We start from the raw sequence: 18,847 nt of genomic DNA on the forward strand, positions 1-18,847 counted from the left end.
TGACAAGTTCAGCCACTTGGAGAAACAATTTTCTTTAAAATAATCCATCCAGAAGCTGGATGCATACTTCCTCTCTGAAACAGTGTGGATTACAGTGTCCACTGCATGAGTCGGCAGCCATAAACAAGACTTGGGAAACATAAACTAAACAGGCACTTTTTTCTGCATAAAACATAACGATGTTCACCAAATGTATCAGTACATTTGTAAACCCTATAAATTAGGATCAACTAATAAAAGTATATTTTAATATGTTTGTCACTGAGGTCCAAAACAAGAAAAATGACACTGTCACCAACGCATAATTTACAAGTACAGTACATAGACATGAAAGTCTATCTGTACTCAATTAGTTACTCAAAATAAGGAAGATCTCAAATCAATAAACTTAATATCCCTGCATCATACATTAAGATTTGTAAACTGCTCTCATGTAGTGAGTTCAAACTTTTATGCCTCAATGTATTAACACAAGCCTTGAGCTATCACACAATTTTGCAGCCTGTGATCCAAGAGGTCTGATTAGACAGTGTTTGTGCAATTATCTGAATAGCTTATTGCATTTTCCTCCTATTATTTCATTTAAAAATAAAAAATGAAAATGTTAATTGTATTAGTGAAATGAATAAAAGGTCTCATAAACTTAATATAAAGAGACAAATAGGAAATCATTACATATACTGAAACCAGCATACTCTTAAATTCAATCAGGTGCTCACTTGAATTAAGACAATTATTTGTGTGTTGACTTGGAAAGGAAAGAATATATTTTTTAAATATAAGAAATATTGAAAATATTTTAAAGCTTGTGTAAAACAATAAAATTTCATAAAGGATTTTTAGCTTTTTTTAGGTCTCTGAATGGAAACTCCTTATACCTTGTAAATTATTCAAACTTTACCAAGTTCTCTTTACGTACATTTTCAAGAACATATTTAAGAGAAGTCTAAATTCTTGTCCCATGAGCTTTATGTTACGTTCATTGGTTTTCATAGGTTCTATCAACAGTTTTCACTGCCACTTACTTCCTTTTCTAAGTCCTTCCTCTGTCAGTGAGCTAAATAATACACTCGGTATTTTCCCAACAAATACAACTACAGAATTCCTAAAAACATGGTCACATAATGAAGCTTCCTACTTAATTTCTTTTAAGTGTCTTAAAGAAACAGAAATCCAGTTCTGAGAGATGTTCTAAGTTTTCAACTAAAAATTCTTATTTTGCTGAACAAATTATAGAAATGTATTTTCTAGCAATTGTTTGGCAGCTGATAAAAAGTAAATCTCTCTTCTCGACTAGAGGGGGAAAAAAGAACATGAATGGTGTTTTAATATTTTTTATTCAGGCAAGACCAGGTCTCTTCTGTATGTACTTTAGTATATTCTATTTTCAAAACAAGATTCCATTTTCATTTGCTAAGTTTTTAGCTCTTCCTCTTGATTCTGAGTTCCATTTCTGATGATGAGCAATCAAGGCTGGTACTTTTATCACCTTTCACTCAAAATCTAGCAGAATGGCCTCCACAGAGCAGAAGCTCACAGCTTTCTTACAAAACAGAAAAGAACTCATCAATGCAAGATACTGGTTTGAGTATCAGTGAGTAGGAAGATATAAAACTGGTGCTCCTGGACTTTGATATTTTTTATGCTAAAGTCCAAAAACAATCCCTGCCTAGAAAGCTAGCTTCTTTTTAATTTTAAGGATATGGAAAACACACACACACACATTCTTGTCCAAGTAAAAATTTAGGAGATGGTATGGTGAATCAAATAATCTGATTAAAGACAATGTGGATGCCTATAAAAAGATGCTTAATTTTGAGTCAGTGGATCTGGCTTCTTATACAGGATCCATTACTAACAAAATCTATGACCATTCAAACCTCACTTAAATTCTTAACCTCAGTTTCCTCATCTACAAATGGAACTAGCAATGATAGCACTAACCCTACATGCCAATTACAATTTTTTAAAGAATTAATAATAACAATAATGAATGTTTACATATTACTTTCACTTTCAAAGCACTTATATCGCCTAATGTGATTTTTGTTTCATGAATACTCCCACATTACAGACAAGGAAATTAAATACTCCGAAAAATAAGATGACTTGATCAAATCACAAAACTGGTAAGTAGCTGAATTAGGATTCATTCTCATATTCTCCAAGTCTCAAACCCATATTCTTTTCACTTTTCTAAGTGGCCACCCTATGACTAACTTATAAAGAAACACTGCAGATTTCAAGTGCTTTAGAATATGAATTCCAATTCTTTTATTCTATTTACTTATCTTTAAAATGTGGATGCCACCTCATCAAAAAAGCATGAAATGAGAAAATGCATATAAAGTACCTAAAGCACAATATGATATGCAGTGTTCAAACTATGCTCTTTCCTTCGTCTAACAAAAATCAATCTCCCTTCTTACTGAACGAAGAGAAAGGCAAGAGACGTTTATAGTGAAGTCATTGCTTCTTTATCAAGGACAACTGGAATCATTTCTAACTGAGTTCATAATATAAGCAATAGTGTACATGTGTGAAGGGCAGAACTAGAATTAAAACCTAGATTTTTGGATGCCTTATTGATTAAAAAAATATATATATATATTTTTATTCATAGATTTGATATTGGTAATATTTTAAGGAAAATGGTTATAAACTTCTAATAGATTAGTTACATCTTTGTTTTCAATATAATACCTTTAAATATTTGTAAATAAGAGCTCATTTTTACCTAAACTAATTAAGATTCAGGAATAGGGGTGTTAGATATGTGTGTTTTCTCAAGGGATGTGAACAATAAGCAAGTTAACCCATCACTGTATTGAGTTTACCGATGCAATAAATGAATTTTAAGGGCGGGTATCTGCTTTCACAACAGAACAGCTGTTCTTACCAAGCTCTATAGATCATCATACCAATTGCAATAATAGGTAACTGCAGACCTCCTAGACAGTATAAAGTCTGGTTATGTGAAAAGACACTTGAAACATCTAGTCATTTAAAAGCTAAAAGTAAAAAAAGGCTCTGGCTCTAACGATTAAACTTCTGGGTAAATTACCAGGATTTTATTTTTTAATCCAGTGAATTGAATTTCCCATTTATGGGGAAACTGTCATTGTAAACTGGACCTGGTTGAAGATGAGAGCTAAACAAATAATGCATTTTAAAATATTTTTCAATTATACAGATTTTTTAAATGATCAATGAGCCTTTCTATTTTTTTATGCTCATTACAAAACTATTTGAGGTGCAGGTAAATTCATTTTTATTATAATCAGAGCATTCTTCTTTAAAATAATATGGATGATATTATACGGATTATCAGAGAATTGCAAACATAACATTTTTTTTTTTCCTTCCAAAAGCCTTATGTTTAGAGTCACAAAACTGGATTTCTCTTAATTGGCTTCATATAAAAATGGTGCTAGTTACAGTATACCTGGCTGTGACAAAGTGTATATTCAATGTCCCTCTAGCTTTCTTCACTTCTGGGTATATATGGTAAGCTACACCGTCTCTCTTTTCATTTTCCACTTGGCAGAGATCTCCTAAAGTGACTGTGAGATCACATACACACACATATGTATTTAGTATTTGCGGCAATGATCTTTATGAGTTCTTTCATGTGTGAAAAAATCCTTAAGCTGCCCCTCACGTTCTCTTGATACCTCATGTTGGCACAAAACTTATCCATCATCACCTGTGGAACTTCGAAGAAATTGCTCTGTATCTGCTATCCTCAGTATTCATAGTGAGGGTGATGTCTATCTGATTTCTAACCTTTTGTACATGGCATTGTTTATCTCTATGGGGCTTTTGGGATTTTCTCTTTATATCTGGAGATCTAATATTTCTCCAGCATGTATCTATGAACCAGTCATTTTTATTAATCCTGTTTGGCAATTGGTTGGACTGTATTCCTTAGCTTAAAAAACCAAAACCCACTGCCATCAAGTCGATTCTGACTCAGAGCAACTCTATATCTTAGAGAAATGTTATTCTAGATTTTCCTTCATGATCTCAATTTTTATTTTTAGAACTTCTATTAAAATTCTCAAGTATAATCTCTACAACTTTTACCATTTCTCTTAGAGTCCCAGAGCTCTAGGATTCCCAAGAAAGTCCCAAAGTCATAGATAACCATCTCTGCCATCTCCCCAAGTTGTCCAAACTCCACAGGAAGGAGTCTAGAAGGAGCTCCCCATACTGGACAGAAAATGGCCATTCCCTGCCTCCACATCACCATGGGCAGGACTGAAAAAGGGACTGTAGAATTATGCACATTTCTAAGATCATTCCCAACATTTCCTTTCTCACCACTCCCACTCTTACTTCCTAGCCTCAGCTAGGACTACATTAAAAAAAATTAGGCCTTTAATCACCATTAAAAACTCAAGATTCCCAAGTCATATATCAACTTTCAGACTCAGCCCCAAAAGGGAGAAGGTGAGGGAACATCACCACCCCATACGCACCCCTCCTTTGGTACATACTGCACCTCTTTTACTTCATTTTTCTCCATAACACTTATTACCATCTGTCGTACCATATATACTTTACGTGTCTGTCACCTTTACTAGAATTCAAGCTCCTTGAGGGACGGATTTTTGTCTATCTTGTTTATTCCTAAATTCCCAGAGTCTAGAATAGTGTCTGGAACATAAAAGGTGCCTGGTAAGTATTTGTTGAATTTTTCTTCTTTTGTCTTTAGCTTGATAATCTGTGAAAACTCTTGGGTCTTTCTCTCCCAGACTATCAACTAGGTCCGTTTTTACCCATAGCCAGCCCACTGAAACTTGTGTGTAGCAATTACTGATGAAATATCTTCTTATTTTCCAGAAAAATAATAAGAATTTTTATGAGAGATTTACATTTCCTAAATCAACTCTTTCACGTGAAGTTGTTTTTTTTATTTGTGTTTTTTTTTTTTCTCCATCAGTTTATCTATGTTCTTCATGTGGTATTATTCACTCATATACAGTGAATCTCTCCATTAGGGTACCTCTCCCTCTCTTTCAGTCTTCTCTTCTGAATGAGAAAGCAGAGGGTCAGTGTCCAAGAAAGGCAACTTTACTCTGAAGGTAACAGATTTAGTGCTTTCCACTCCTGGTTGACTAGTATTTTCTCTTTTGTATCACTCTGTTGTGGGAGAGGAATATTACCTACAATTCTCCTTTTCTTTCCAAGAGCCCTGGTGGCATTGTGGTTAAGAGCTTGGCTGCTAACTAAAAGGATGGCAGTTCAAATCCACCAACTGCTCCTTGGAAACCCTATGAGGCAATTGTCCTATAGGGTCGCTATGAGTTGGAATCAACTCTATGGCAGTGGGTTTTGGGTTTGGAGGCCTTAGTTTAGATTTAAATATTACTGAAATTATAAATTAATCATAATCAAAACACCTATTAAAAAGCAAATCCTTAGCCACTTATAAAATTAATTAATTAGCTTTGAGTTGGTTTTGGTTTTTGGTTTCCAAGGTCCGAGTTTCTCACTAGGGCCCTTCCTCGGGTAGCTCACACCTTTATCTGGAGAACATTTTATGGCTTTAGACTGGGGAAAAAAGAAAAAGAAAGAAAAAAGCCTCCCTGCTAATCTGCTAATCCCTGTTTTCCTTACGGAGATTTAAAAAAAAAGCCCAGTTATCCTATTTGTTTCTACCACAGTTCTTTAATTTATTCCTTTACACAATCAAATGATTGTATTTCTACCCACAACCCACTACTGCTTTCTATATTTGATTCTAAGCTTAGTGCTTCTCTGAGGCTCTCTCAGGAAGCCATTTGTACACTGGTTGCCTTGACTCTTTCCATCAGCTCCTTCTCACCTTTTTTCCATGTTCTAGAAGTCTTTCTTCAAAATGCCAACTCATGCTATTGGTTCCCTTTAGAATTTCCTGGAACTACTATACTTGCAATCTTTAAAAAAAAAAAAAAAAATGGAAACTTAAGAGAGGGGAGGAGCATATGTGTTCAGTTTCTTTTTAAGGGGAACTGTGTGGAAGTCTTTGCTTAGAACTCAGGCTCATGAAAGACCTTTGCACTAAAAAATAAATATCCTCCTTCAAGAAAATTGTTTCAAGTACTACACCACCAGGAATGGCTTACTGCCTTCCTTTCTCCACAGGTTTGAGCCTCCTGATATTTGGCATAGCTCTACTCTCTGCCTACCAGCTCTTCTTAACAGCTTTCCTCCACTAGATTTCTCTTGCCAGAAATGGAAGGAGGCCTATCCACCTAAAGCAGATGGCCAGTTCAGCCATTTCACCCAGTTAAATAATTTCAGTTGTTTGTGTTTTGTTTTTATTTTTTATGTTTTTACTAAGTGGAGATGTTTTACACAAAAGTTTAGTTTTCTTTACTCCTGAAAAGGAAGCCATGATTTTATTAAATAAAATATTCAATTTGAGACAAAAGCCTGATTAATATATGGACCATCATGATCTAAAAATAATATGACAGAAAAACCATATCTAAAATAATTAAGTCTACTTTAAACACTAACATTTGGTTCATTATCAACATTCTGAAAAGTGACAAGTCATTTTCACGTATCATAAGAGTCAGGAGAATTATCAGCCATTAGGGACAAGCCTTTAAATCTCTGTTCCTATATCTATCTTGCCCAAGGCTACACACCGAAAGAGATAAAGTAAATCCACAACAACAATGCTTTGGCACTAATTAGAAAGCAAATGTTCAGTTTCTATGTCAGAAAGCAAGCCCAAAGAGAGGAAGGACCTGTGTTGTAGAAATGTATACTACTAACGAACCAAAAAAACCCCACTAATGAACCAGCAAGAAGAAATATAGCTATAAACTCTTCTCAGCATCAAAAGTCTAGGCTTGGAGCAAGTGGATTCTTAATATTTATGTGGAACAACACACACCTTAACAGCCAACAGAGAGGGTAGTTAATTTAAAGGTCATTTTCTCCACACAGGTGTTTGGGTTGTCTGACGTGTGTGTCTGTGTGTGCGTGCGTGTTTGCGTGCATGTGTGCTGGCAAATTTATAGTTAAGGGAGTAGAACATTCCCTTTTCTAAAGCTTGTGGCTGTGTATTGATACTTCTCCGGATCTTTCTCCCCAGGCCTGATAGTTGTTTAAGAATCATGACAATCACAAGCAAACACTCATAATCCCAATGTGTTGGTAGCTAGAAAAATATCAGAAAATTTCTCCAAGTCTTTTCAGGAAGTGATACAGGGACCAGTATTCTATTTTACGCACAGACTACAAAAGTAATAATATGAAGTCATTTCAATATAAACATCCACCTTGCAAATAAGAAATTCACATAAATTGAAGTACCAAATAATGTGCAGCCTCTGCCTTTATTCTACACAGGAACAAATGTTTGTTTCCTCCAAATACTTGAGAAAAATTTGGCCCAGAGCGTTACATCTTTTTTAGAAGATGAAGAGAGATAAACTTTCTCATCAATACATATAAAAGTCTAGAAGTGATGGTCATCCTCAAAATTAAATCTGCCTTATCTCCTCCAATAGGAGTTCTTGACCTCTACCCAAAACTCTAACTTCTTGAGGCCATAATTAAGAGTTCACAATTAGAACCTGGACTGCATTTTTCCTTATGGGAAAAAATATAAATAGAAGTCAAAATGAAACATTACTATTAACATTATAGATCAAATGGCTTTGTACTGCAACCTCAGAACCCAATACTTTACGGTAATGTTTCTATGTAGAAAGCAATTTATCAGTAAACTTTAAGAGCTAAATCTGTTTAAAATATTAAGATTATCTGTGCTGCAACATATTGCAACTTCCAAAGCAATTTATATATTTAAAAATATTTTCTCATAAAACTTTTCAGTTAATGTTCCTCACAACTCAATGTGTTTGGCAAGGAATGTGTTCTTATTTTCATTTTTCAAGTGGTAACATCCTTATAGAAAATGTAAATGACTTGCCTAGACTCATCTCTTTGCTAAGGATAATTTCTTTCTTTTGCCAGCTACCAAGGCCCACTATCTGCCCCCTATTCCCAACTCCTTATATGTCCAGGTCTGTGTGTCCAAATTTTTATTATCCTTCATATTCCCAGCTCAAATACTTTCGCTTCCATGAAGAAATCTCTTATACCCCCCATCGACAGTATGGTTTCTTTCTTTGACCTCATAGCACTTCATCTCTGTTCCCACCATAAGTAAACATATTTGGAACCAGAAGATTTGGTTTGGGTTCTGCTTAGTCATTTACTAGCCAAAAAAAGTAAACTAACCACAGTAACCACATGAACCCCAATTTCCTCATCAGTATAACAGAGAAAACAACATATGCCATAGCATTATTTGGACATCTAATTGTGATACAACAAATCAGAAAGAACTATGTCAACTGTAAAGCCCTATACAAAGTTACTTTTCTGTTATGTTTTCTTTCTTTCTTATGTACAACTCTTAGTTACTCTACCTGTTACGTGAGGGAAGAGTCTATATCTAATGAATACTCAATTTTGCCATACAGCTCAATGGTGGTTCACAACTAAGCATTTGATACAAACTTGTAAAAGGAATGAAGGATCAAAGGTATGACTATACTGATCAAGGGAAGTTTCATAAACAAGAACCCTCATTGCTATTTGCTAAATATGAAAATCTATAATCTGACTCCAAACTCAGTGCCCATTCCTTCCCCACCTCAGTTCCCTAAGTACACCATGTACTTTTCTGGCTCTTGAGTTTTGGCCCAAACGATTACCTTCTACCTTTTGAAATCATGCCCATCATTACATAACCAGCTCATAACCCATTTTCTACATGAAGTGGTCCTTAATCTCAGCCACGGAAAATGAGTTCTTTCTACTCTGAAGTCCATAATACTTGTTCATATCTCTCAGAGCTCTCACCGTTTGGCCACATATTTCCTTGGGAACGTCTTATCTCATCTAGTATATTTTAATCATGCTAAGATCAGCATCCATCTTTCAATTATATTCGTACCCCACAAAATATATAACAAAATGCCTTCCATATAGTAGGCACTCAAATAATATCTGTGGCTTAAATGCCTAGCAACATGTTTCTGCCTTCTAAATTGCCACCAAAAGGTGATGAATCCCAACATTTTATAAAATGTATAGCTACATTGTTGCAGCACATGTCTATTAAGACAGAAGGCTATGGCTAGAAACATATTTTCTAAAATTAAAAAGCTACATACATAAAATCAAAATACATATAATTTAATTTTCTCCATAATTCTAATGTAGCATGTTCTTATCAGGTGCAACTTTTTCAGTAAAAAAATGACATATTTGAAAAGTTAATTTACTCAATATAACTTGTGGTTAAAAGATTAAAAGATACCTTAGAAAACAACCAGATGTTGATATGTCTTAAATACATATCATTTTATCTTCAATCTAATATCCCAATTAACATAACAGTTACCAATAATCATTGTTTTTATTATCATAACATAGATTTCATTTATAACAAAAGTACAGAAGCTTCCTCTCTCAGGGATAGTTAAATCACGTAATCGTTCATTGCCTGCTGTCGGCTCCTTACTGGGCTGTTCATAGACACGATGCATGGACAGCCCACTAACCAGCTGTCCTCCAGATGGACTAAATGGGTTCTGTGCCTTCTCGCTGGGGAGGGGCATCAGCTCTCTTTAAAATATGACCCTCTTCTTATATTCTCTTGAACTCTAAGCCCCTTTATCTCACTTTATTTACATTATTCCATCTTCACTGTATTATTTGCTTAACTCCAGAGAAGTTCCTAATTTTTATGCTTTTGTGGGCTTTCTGCCCCCCCCACCCAGAATGTCACCGAATCTGTACCTATGGAAATGCTACTTTCTTTAAGGCCTTTAGGTGTTTGAGTTAATATTAACTGACTTGCCGAGAACTACTTTTCTATCATCAATCTGAGCTTGCATTCATCTGTGTCACCACTGTCCCTTTTATGATCTGATGTGTCAGGAAGGTTTACCTGGAGACTTGGCAATATAACCTGTGAACCTGTTGAGAAGATACCCATCAATGCCACACCTGCTCTAATGACATCTTTATTCTGTGAACTGACCTTTGCTGTTATCAATAACACTCAATGAATGAGATGAGCATGCCCTCATTAAGTTATGTCAGAATCATCAGTAGGGCAAGGGGATGTGCAGTTTGAAAAAAAATGTATCCGATATGATATCAAAATTGTATTTAAAATTTGAAAATACTGTCTGCTTTTTTTCTAATACAAATATGATCATGGATAAGAGTATCATAATTGTGGTAGGTAGCAGGATGAATTTAAATGATAAAACCCAGACCCCAGTGCCATCGAGTCGATTCCAACTCATAGCAACCCTATAGGACAGAGTAGAACTGCCCCATAGAGTTTAAAGCAGTATCAATGTTCACAAAATAATAGTCTAGATATCGCACATATGTGAACTGAGTAGATGCATCTTTCAGTCATCTCATATTTGTTTTACATGCCAAGTTCATCAGAAATTGTAACGACACTTTGGACTTATCCTTGGAAATACATACATATATATATATATATATATATATATATATATATATATACATAATTCACCTCAATGGGCCTAAACTCTTCTTCTCTGTCAACAATTGGTAGAGACGGAAAAAAGAAAGGTAGAAAGGAAGTAAGAAAGTCAGTAGGAAGGAGAGAAGAACTATGCCATACTATCATATACGAGATAAGCTAAGCGCCATTTGTGAAAGATAACAATATGGTTTGGAGCATAAACTCCGTGAATAAATGCACTCACCTCGGTTAAATGAGGATTGGGATTAAAGCCACAGAGGCTACAGACAGTGGCTTGACACTCAGTGCACGTGTTAAAATTGGCCTTTTCTGGAACATGCAACAGAAGTTCAGTGGTATTGCAAAGGGGACAGATGGTTTTAGGGAGGCCTTGTACTGTAGTCTGTGCTGCAGACGGAGAAGTTGTTGGTGGCTGTAGAGGTTTCCCAGCTCCTGTTTGGCTTACTGGTTTTGTAGATTGCTGAGCTGAGGGCTTTGCTGGGCCCGGCTGTTGAGTGGGAGGCTTTGCTGTGCCCGGCTGTAGAGCAGGAGGCTTTCCAGGGCCTGGCTGCTGAGCAGGGGCTTTTGTAGGGCCTGGTTGTTGAGCGGGGAGCTTTGCAGAACCCTGGTGTTGAGCTGGAGTCTTTCCTGGCCCAGAGTGCTGAGCTGGAGACTTTGAAGGCCCAGCCTGCTGAGCTCCAGTCTTTGCAGGCCCAGGCTGCAGAGCTGAAGACTGTGGCCCAGGTTGTTGAGCTGGGGGTTTTGGTGACCCCAGCTGCTGAGCTGAGGGCTTTGCTGGCCCTGGCTGCTGTGCTGGAGTCTTTGCACTTCCAGAAGGCTGAGCTGGAGACTTTGGCCCAGGCTGCTGAGATGGAGGTTTCTCTAACCCAGCCTTTTGAGAAGAAACCTTTGCTGTTGTTGGTGGCAGAGCTGGGGGCTTTGCTGTCAGTGGCTGAGGTAGGGGCTTCACTGACCCTGATGCCAGCCCAGGCTGTTGTGTAGAAAGTTTTTCGGGTCCAGGCTGCTGGTCTGGAGGTTTTCCAGGAGTTGTTTGCTGAACAGGAGGTTTGGATGGGGTTTGCAGTGAGGGTTTAGCTGATTCTCCCTTTACTGTGCCTGGCTGTTTAGTCTGAGGCTTGGTTGGGTCTCGTTGAAGTGGCAATTTTGCCTGGTCTGTCTGAGGAGCGTGTGTAGGTTCCTGACTTGGTTTTCCTGCCCCTGGAGGTTGTGATTTAGTTTTTTCTGGTTGCTGAGAAGATACTGATTTGGGAGAGCCTTCCTGCTGAAGTGGGACCTTAAGAGGCCCTTGCTGCTTAGGAACTGGCTTGGGTAACTGTTGCTGTGACGGAGTCTTTGAGATTCCTTCAGGTTTCCCTTGTTCTTTCTGAGCTACTTTTTGTTTCTTGGCAGTTTCTTCCTGTGATGCATCAGAGTCTGATATCAAATCAAACGGGTTGAATTTATTTACAACAGAGGAGACAGCACTTAAAGGGCTAACCTCTGAGAGGAAACCAGGCATCATACTTGACTTGTGCTCTTCCTTGAAATCAGTTCTGGACTTTGATTCCTTTAAGCTAATAGTGGAAGGACTCCTTCCAGGCAATTTCTGCTCTGACCTAAAAGTGTCTGTAGTTCTACTTTTACTGAGACCAGGTTGAGCTGGACGCCCAGGGTCCGGTGGTTTTCCTGGTTGCTCTGGAGGGTGACTACTATCCAATTCTTGTTTTCTACAAGGGTGAAAGAGAAAGAAATGAAAATAATGGAACTTATCTCAAATAAAAGTGGTGTTAAAAAGCTGTTTTCTTATATCCTGGAAACTATACATGCATAATTAAAATCAATTTTTTTGTACCATTCTGTAAATTATCAGAAAAGTTTTATCGCCTTAGTAACTTTCTTTACGTGGGTAAAGACTTCCAATAAGGAGGTGAAGAAAAGAAAAAACAACACTTACTACTATAAGTGTTGAAAAATTAAGATATCCAATTAGAATATGCTTATAATAAGGATAATTTACATTATACTTAAGATACTCTAGCCATCCTTAAAACTTAAATATAAACTCAGTAAATCAATGCAATATCATGTTCCAGCATGTATCTTTTTTCATCAAAAGATTTAGGTCAAAGAAAGTTAGCTCCCCAAATAATAGCAATACTTGAGATATAGCCAAATAGCAATGAGCTGGATTGTAATTTCACTTTCAGAAAGTACTGCACTTTTCTCAGATGAGGGAAATCCTTAGATGAAGCACATACATAATGATCTCTTTACTTAAGGCTTGTCTCATTATTTATTTAGGTATTTATATCATCTTAGCAATATTTTATTGATATTAATTTAAAATTAATTTATAAGATTTTATTTTAATTCATAAACGAATATACAAGACGGATTTTTAAAAATAGTTTTGGAAACATGACCAATTTTAAATGAGTATGGTTGAACAATTAAAATAGCTGTTTCTACCATACATATATTTTAGCCAAAAGTCATATTGTGTACATTAACCTTTAAAATAATCCATTTTTAACTGATAAATTTGCAACTAGTAACAGCATGCTGCATTAGTATTATAGAGGAAATCAGATTATAAGTGCTTTGTACATGTGTAGCTTTTTTAATTTTGGCAAAGATAAATATTTCTATTTAATGAAAAGAAACAAAGAGAAAGAAACGCCATCAGTGGCAGTTAAAATATGAGATGATCACAATAAAATACCACAGGTTCCAATTTGGTTTTTCAGATGTTAACTGCTAATGGCTCAGACTATGAACTTTCAATTTCATTCTATCTGATACTTAATATGAATGAAGTTTTTGAGAACTCCCTTAAAGACACAGAAATCTGAGCATAAATCAAGGTGTGAGATGGAAGGCATAGTAAAAAGAAACTGAGAACTATTCTAAATTGCACAGACTCAGAAAGGAAGAAAATAATCTAAACATGGCAATGTAAGCACAAAGTGATTAACTAGTAAAAAATAAATGGAATTCTTAGTCCTGGCAATTTCCTCCCAGAAAAAAAAAGTTATAAGCAATTTAGATTTTACCATGTCTCTGAAGCTTTTACTTAAAAAAGGAACTAAAATTATAACTCAAATCCCAAAGATTATAAGATTTTAAAATGCATCACTACATATTCCCATTTCTGGCAAAATAATTGTGAATGTTACTTTATAGCCTTTCTTCTCTGCTCCCGTCCACGTAAAGGCAAGGGAATCAGAGTAAACGCATTACTCAAAATAGATTATTGTCCAGGTATGCACTGTTCAGATCTCTGCATTATTCTAGAAATGCTCTACATTCAATTAATATACTGCACTTCTCCTTTTAAGGGTACATGCTTAGGGATTACCTTATAGATGCGGCCATCCTATAATTATTTAAGCATTTTATTGAATTGGTTCCCTTATAAGGAATCCAAGAAATTCATCCTTAAACAGAGTATAAGAAATCAATCTTTTGTTTTACTAAATTGTCTTCTCTTTAAAGTACCATTAAACTTTTTTAAATCAGTTTTTGTGACATTATTTAATTCAACTTTTCAGCAAAACAAATAAACTATACTTTATGAACACCAAGTATATGTGATAACAGTAAACACCCAAGCTGAAAGCAAGCTGCTTGCACTGCAAATTACAATTTCATCTACCTTCTACAAATACAGGTTTTCTAATAGAATTGCTTCTGGCAGAAAGTGCCTATACAGTTATAAGACGCTCCAAGTGAAACTTAGTTTTAGTTTCTATAATTATGGAAATAAAAGCAAAACATGGAGACCTGGGAATGAAGAATAGAAAGAAAATCATTAAAAGAAGATATCAGCTTAATAATGGTGGAAAAAAAAAAAAGGAGAGATACCTAGGCTAACTGTGGTCTTTTGATGAATTGTTGTTTAACAGTTGTGCTGTGAAAAATGAAAATTAGTAAAATGCAATCTGTGTCTTCTGTACTATACTGTGAACTCCTAGTCAGAGGACTTGTTTCACTCATCTCTGCATCAGGAGAACCAAGTCTAGCAACTAATACATGACCATTAATGTTGTATGAATGAATAACAGTGATTGATTGAATATATCGGGTTTATATTTTACTCTACATTAATGTCTCTTGAATTTGTTTTTGCTTCAGATGCTTCTTCAGGTCTTCTGAGATATAATTGGATACATTCCATGCTCATTTTAGAATTTGACTTTGACCTGCAGCCTTAGCAAGAAAAGGAGTTGTGGAGTAGGGGAGGCCCAGAGGAGCGTTAATGACATCAACTGGGTCAGTCAGAATTCTTATAAAATGTCCTATTAATCAGAAGAGTTGTTTAGTAAAGTAATTCTCACATGACATAAATGTAGTTGTACACAGAATGAGTAGAAGTAATAAAATTGTATTTTCCCTGGGTCTACAATGAACCAAAAATCTAGGGGCATTTTGTCTGTAACCTGTCTTCTTCTACTTCTAGTTTGAAACTATTCATGTTTATTACTACCTTCCTTTTCATTTTGCTCTTTTCATCCTCAAACCTGAATTTTTCTCTCATAGGTTAGCAGGAAAAAAAATTCCAACTACAAATTTATGCAACTGTAAGAATTCAAAAGCAGTTGGAATACTAAAATATTTCTTAAATGTAACACAACAGGCAATGACACTTGACAGTGCTGAGTCACATAAAGTTTTATAATGTTAGAAATATAAGCAAACTTAGGAATATTTATTTTTACACATTAGAGGATACTGAGACTTAGAGAAGCTAAGAGACTAATTCAAGGTCATAAAACTAGTTAGTTGAAGAAATCTGTTGTCCTGACTCCTGGCCAGGGGTGAGGGAAGGGGAGGGGTGGGTGAGAGGTAGGGATTTGCACTGATTCACACTGACTTCTCCATATGCAGAATATATAAATGCATCAAAATAAATCACGACAATGAATAATTCAATATACAACCTGTCTGTAGCATCACTGACAGTGCTAACTGAAAGGTTGGTGGTTTGGACCCACCTAGCAGCTCCACAGGAAAAGACCTGGCAATCTGATTCTGTAAAAATTACAGCAAAGGAAACTCTATGGGGCAGTCCTACTCTGTCACATGGGGTCGCTTTGAGCCAAAATCAATTCAGTGGCACCTAACAACAACCTCTTAAAAGTTCAAATAATTTGAAATACTTCTATATATACTTAAATTCACATTATTCTAAAAATCTAAAGGATAAGCCACTATCAAGTCATTGCCTGCTGTGTAACATTTAAGAAATGTTTTAGTATTCCAACTGCTTTCAAATTCTTTAATTGGTTATCACATATGCCGTTATCAAATACGTGGTTAATGGTTTTCCAAAAACTATGTACCTTTTATAGGAATCTTTCAGTAAACCATTAGCATTCCACAAAAAACAAAAACTTGTTATTTCTGAGTACAGAATGATGCTTTTAGTAATAACTATTTAAGCCACAGATTACCTATTAATAAGAATTCCACAAGAACATAATTGTGAATGGAAAGCTTAAAAGTATACCACCTGATACAAACGCTGCATAAAACAACACAGACTGAAATAATATTTTTCAGTCATCATCTGAACAAAAAAATGTTAGGAATTTAGATATCAAATTCTTGGTATTTGTAACCAGCATGCTGTACCTGTTGCTTGTGCCTCTCAGAAAAAATTATAGAGTAGCTGGCAACATTTCTAATAGACTAATAAAAGTATTATACCTTGTTATTATCTTATGAAAAACCAGTGAATCAAGATACGGAATTTTTTTCTATGTCAAGATTTCATCAAATAGAGAAAAACAGTACATACCATAAATTGTACTATTAAGGTAAGGGATAAAAAAAAGCTTTATACTGAAGAAATAATCCCATATGTTACTAGTTTAAAAACACAGAAAAACATAAAGGGACCAGTTTCCTTTAAATATAAATAATGTTATTTCCCTGATGAACTGTAAATATTCAAGATTTGGGGTGGAAAATATTGTTATTCTCCATGAAATATTTTACATTTCTTGTAAAAAAAATTTAAATACTACAATCATTGGAAAAATTATATGTATATACTTAATGATGCTAAGTTAAAATAATCATTTCAGAAGAGGATAAAAATCTACACCTATATATTTATGTCCCAAATTTCCAGTACCTCAAAGGAAAATTATAGTTTCCCGTTAAAGTTGCCATAAAACAAGAATGGCTGCTTCAGGACCACGGACAGAGAACTGTTCTCCTGGGGAGGGTGCAAAGTTAAAGGGTTTGTTTACAATAATAAAGGGAGGGCAGGCACGATGATTATACCTTCTTCTCTAATTAGAAAACAACTAATTTATAGGAATGAAGGAAAATGGAGAGCCAGAGAGGGAAATTCATAAGTTAATATTACAAATTAGCTCTTTTAATTGCCTGTGCAAGTTGTCATTTCTTTGTCTTTAAAAATATATATTAACAATTAATTTTAGATAATAAAAATCCACATGTTCTTCCATAAACTGAAAGCCACTTTTGCAAATAAAAGGGCAGTGGTTTAAAAAAATAGCACATGCTGTTTCAGAAATACATGTACAGCACCTGCTATGTTGTGACCAAATCATCTGTTTAAAGCCACAACATATTATAGAGTCTCTCACTGAATTTAAAGGTATATTCATTCTATACCTTCTACCTAAACAGCTTCTGTTCTATGGGAGCAGGGTGGAGAGGAAGGACAAAATCACCTCTAGGGATACTAAAGGTATTGTTATAGAAATAATTACACATCAGTCACAGAGAAAAAGACCTCACATGTCCGAAGAGGTTTAAACAGAGACAGGTAAACACCCAGCCCTATTTCCTAACACGTCCATGTTGTATTAATGGAAGACTTCCAAATTAGTAAAACACTGGAGGGCGTCTCTTCACGCCAACCTAGAGGGAAAAGGTTCCAAAAGGCCAGAAATCACAACCTACAATCACTGTTCCAAGAATGGAGCCCTTGACTATCCCACCAGAAACTCTATAATGCATCATTTTTATTCTGCCCGTAAGAACGCTTATGATCTCTTTATATTGCTACCCCATTAAGGAAGAATAAAATGAATGGAGGCCACATATATGTACCGCCGTGCTGGCACATACGGGCTGCCACATATGTGCGCGAAAGCTATACATATATGCCTGGACATATGTATCATGCCGTGCGTGCCTGTGCATGGAAGGCGACTCCGCAGCAGTCGGAGGAACGCTTCCCTTGGGCAGCCCCTGCGCCCTTGACATGACAGCGGCGATCTGTCTCCTCTCCTCTTCGCTCAGCTGGCTCAGATCCGCCTCCATGCCGGCCGGGATCACGGTGTGCAAGGGGCTCCCCGCCCCGCCAGCCCCTCCTCCGGCCGCCGCCGCCGCCGCCGCCGCCGCCAGCCCTTCGGGGAGCCCTTCCCCTTCCAAGCTCGCCTCGTTGCCCATGGCTCCGGGAGGCTCGGGGGCGCCGCTCTCCCTCCAAGCGCTGCGTCCCCGTCGGGAAGCCCGCGGCCCGAGCTGCTACCGGCGCCGGGGTCCACCGCAGGGCGTGCAGGCTGCCGCGTCCCCAGGCTCGGGGCCGGGCAGTGCTGCCCGGAATGCCAAGAGGGGGTTAGTCCCTCTCGCAGGTGACGCCCGCGGCCGCTGCCTCCTCCATGTTGGACAGCTTGAGGCAACCTTTGCAGAAGACACCTCCCCGACGCCACCTCAGCGCCCGTAGCCGGGCAGAAGCAGATCTGAGCGGTGCCAGCCGGGCGCCCTCGGCCCCTCCCACCGGGCCCCGCCTCCCCGCCCGCCCTCGCACTGCGCATGCCCTTCGCGGAACAGGTGATGTTCGCGCTTCGCTTCCACCCCACTCTGCGTCGCTCTGTATCTTTCTTCACTCTCGCACTGATTTAAAGGAGCCCAACAAGAGCACAGCTGAACACTGAAACGAAACAGCCGGAGTTTCTTTCAGGCACATTTCAAGATACCCCAACCTGAGTTGTAGCAGACAGCATTCAAGGGGGATGGGCAGGGAGGGGCAGGGGGAGGAGTGTCTGTTTTCAGCTTTGACTCATGGGATTTGTAGTTTCGATTTAAAAGAGGTTTTTGTGGACCCGTGGTACTATAGCAAGGTCCAGAGTGTAAAATATTAGTGTTGTAGTCGTGTGCAACTTGGAGATCATTGAAATCAACCTTTTGTGTGTGTGTGTGTGTGCAAATTAGAACAGTAACACCCAAAAAGGTGAACTAACGCTTGTAGATCACACAGCTAGTTAGCAAATATTTAACCAGTAACCACTCTCCTGCTCATCCACCCCAATTCCTCGTTTCGTCACCCCCAGTCCCATACCC

At 37.1% G+C, this 18,847-nt stretch overlaps 1 protein-coding gene across 1 annotated transcript in view; it reads right to left on the bottom strand.

Moving 5' to 3' along the window:
• Positions 1–17,956, bottom strand: part of LOC111749763 (protein piccolo-like) — a 43,149-nt gene extending 25,193 nt beyond the window's left edge. The window contains exons 1-2 of the mRNA XM_064290403.1: positions 17,700–17,956; positions 10,770–12,252 (exon numbers count right to left, since the gene is read on the bottom strand). Of these exons, the coding sequence (XP_064146473.1) occupies positions 10,770–12,252; positions 17,700–17,956 (1,740 nt within the window). The remainder of the gene's footprint in view (positions 1–10,769; positions 12,253–17,699) is intronic.
• Between the last annotated feature and the right edge of the window lie 891 nt (positions 17,957–18,847).

Source organism: Loxodonta africana, chromosome 8, assembly GCF_030014295.1.
Source record: "Loxodonta africana isolate mLoxAfr1 chromosome 8, mLoxAfr1.hap2, whole genome shotgun sequence".
NCBI classification, from domain to species: Eukaryota; Metazoa; Chordata; class Mammalia; order Proboscidea; family Elephantidae; genus Loxodonta; species Loxodonta africana.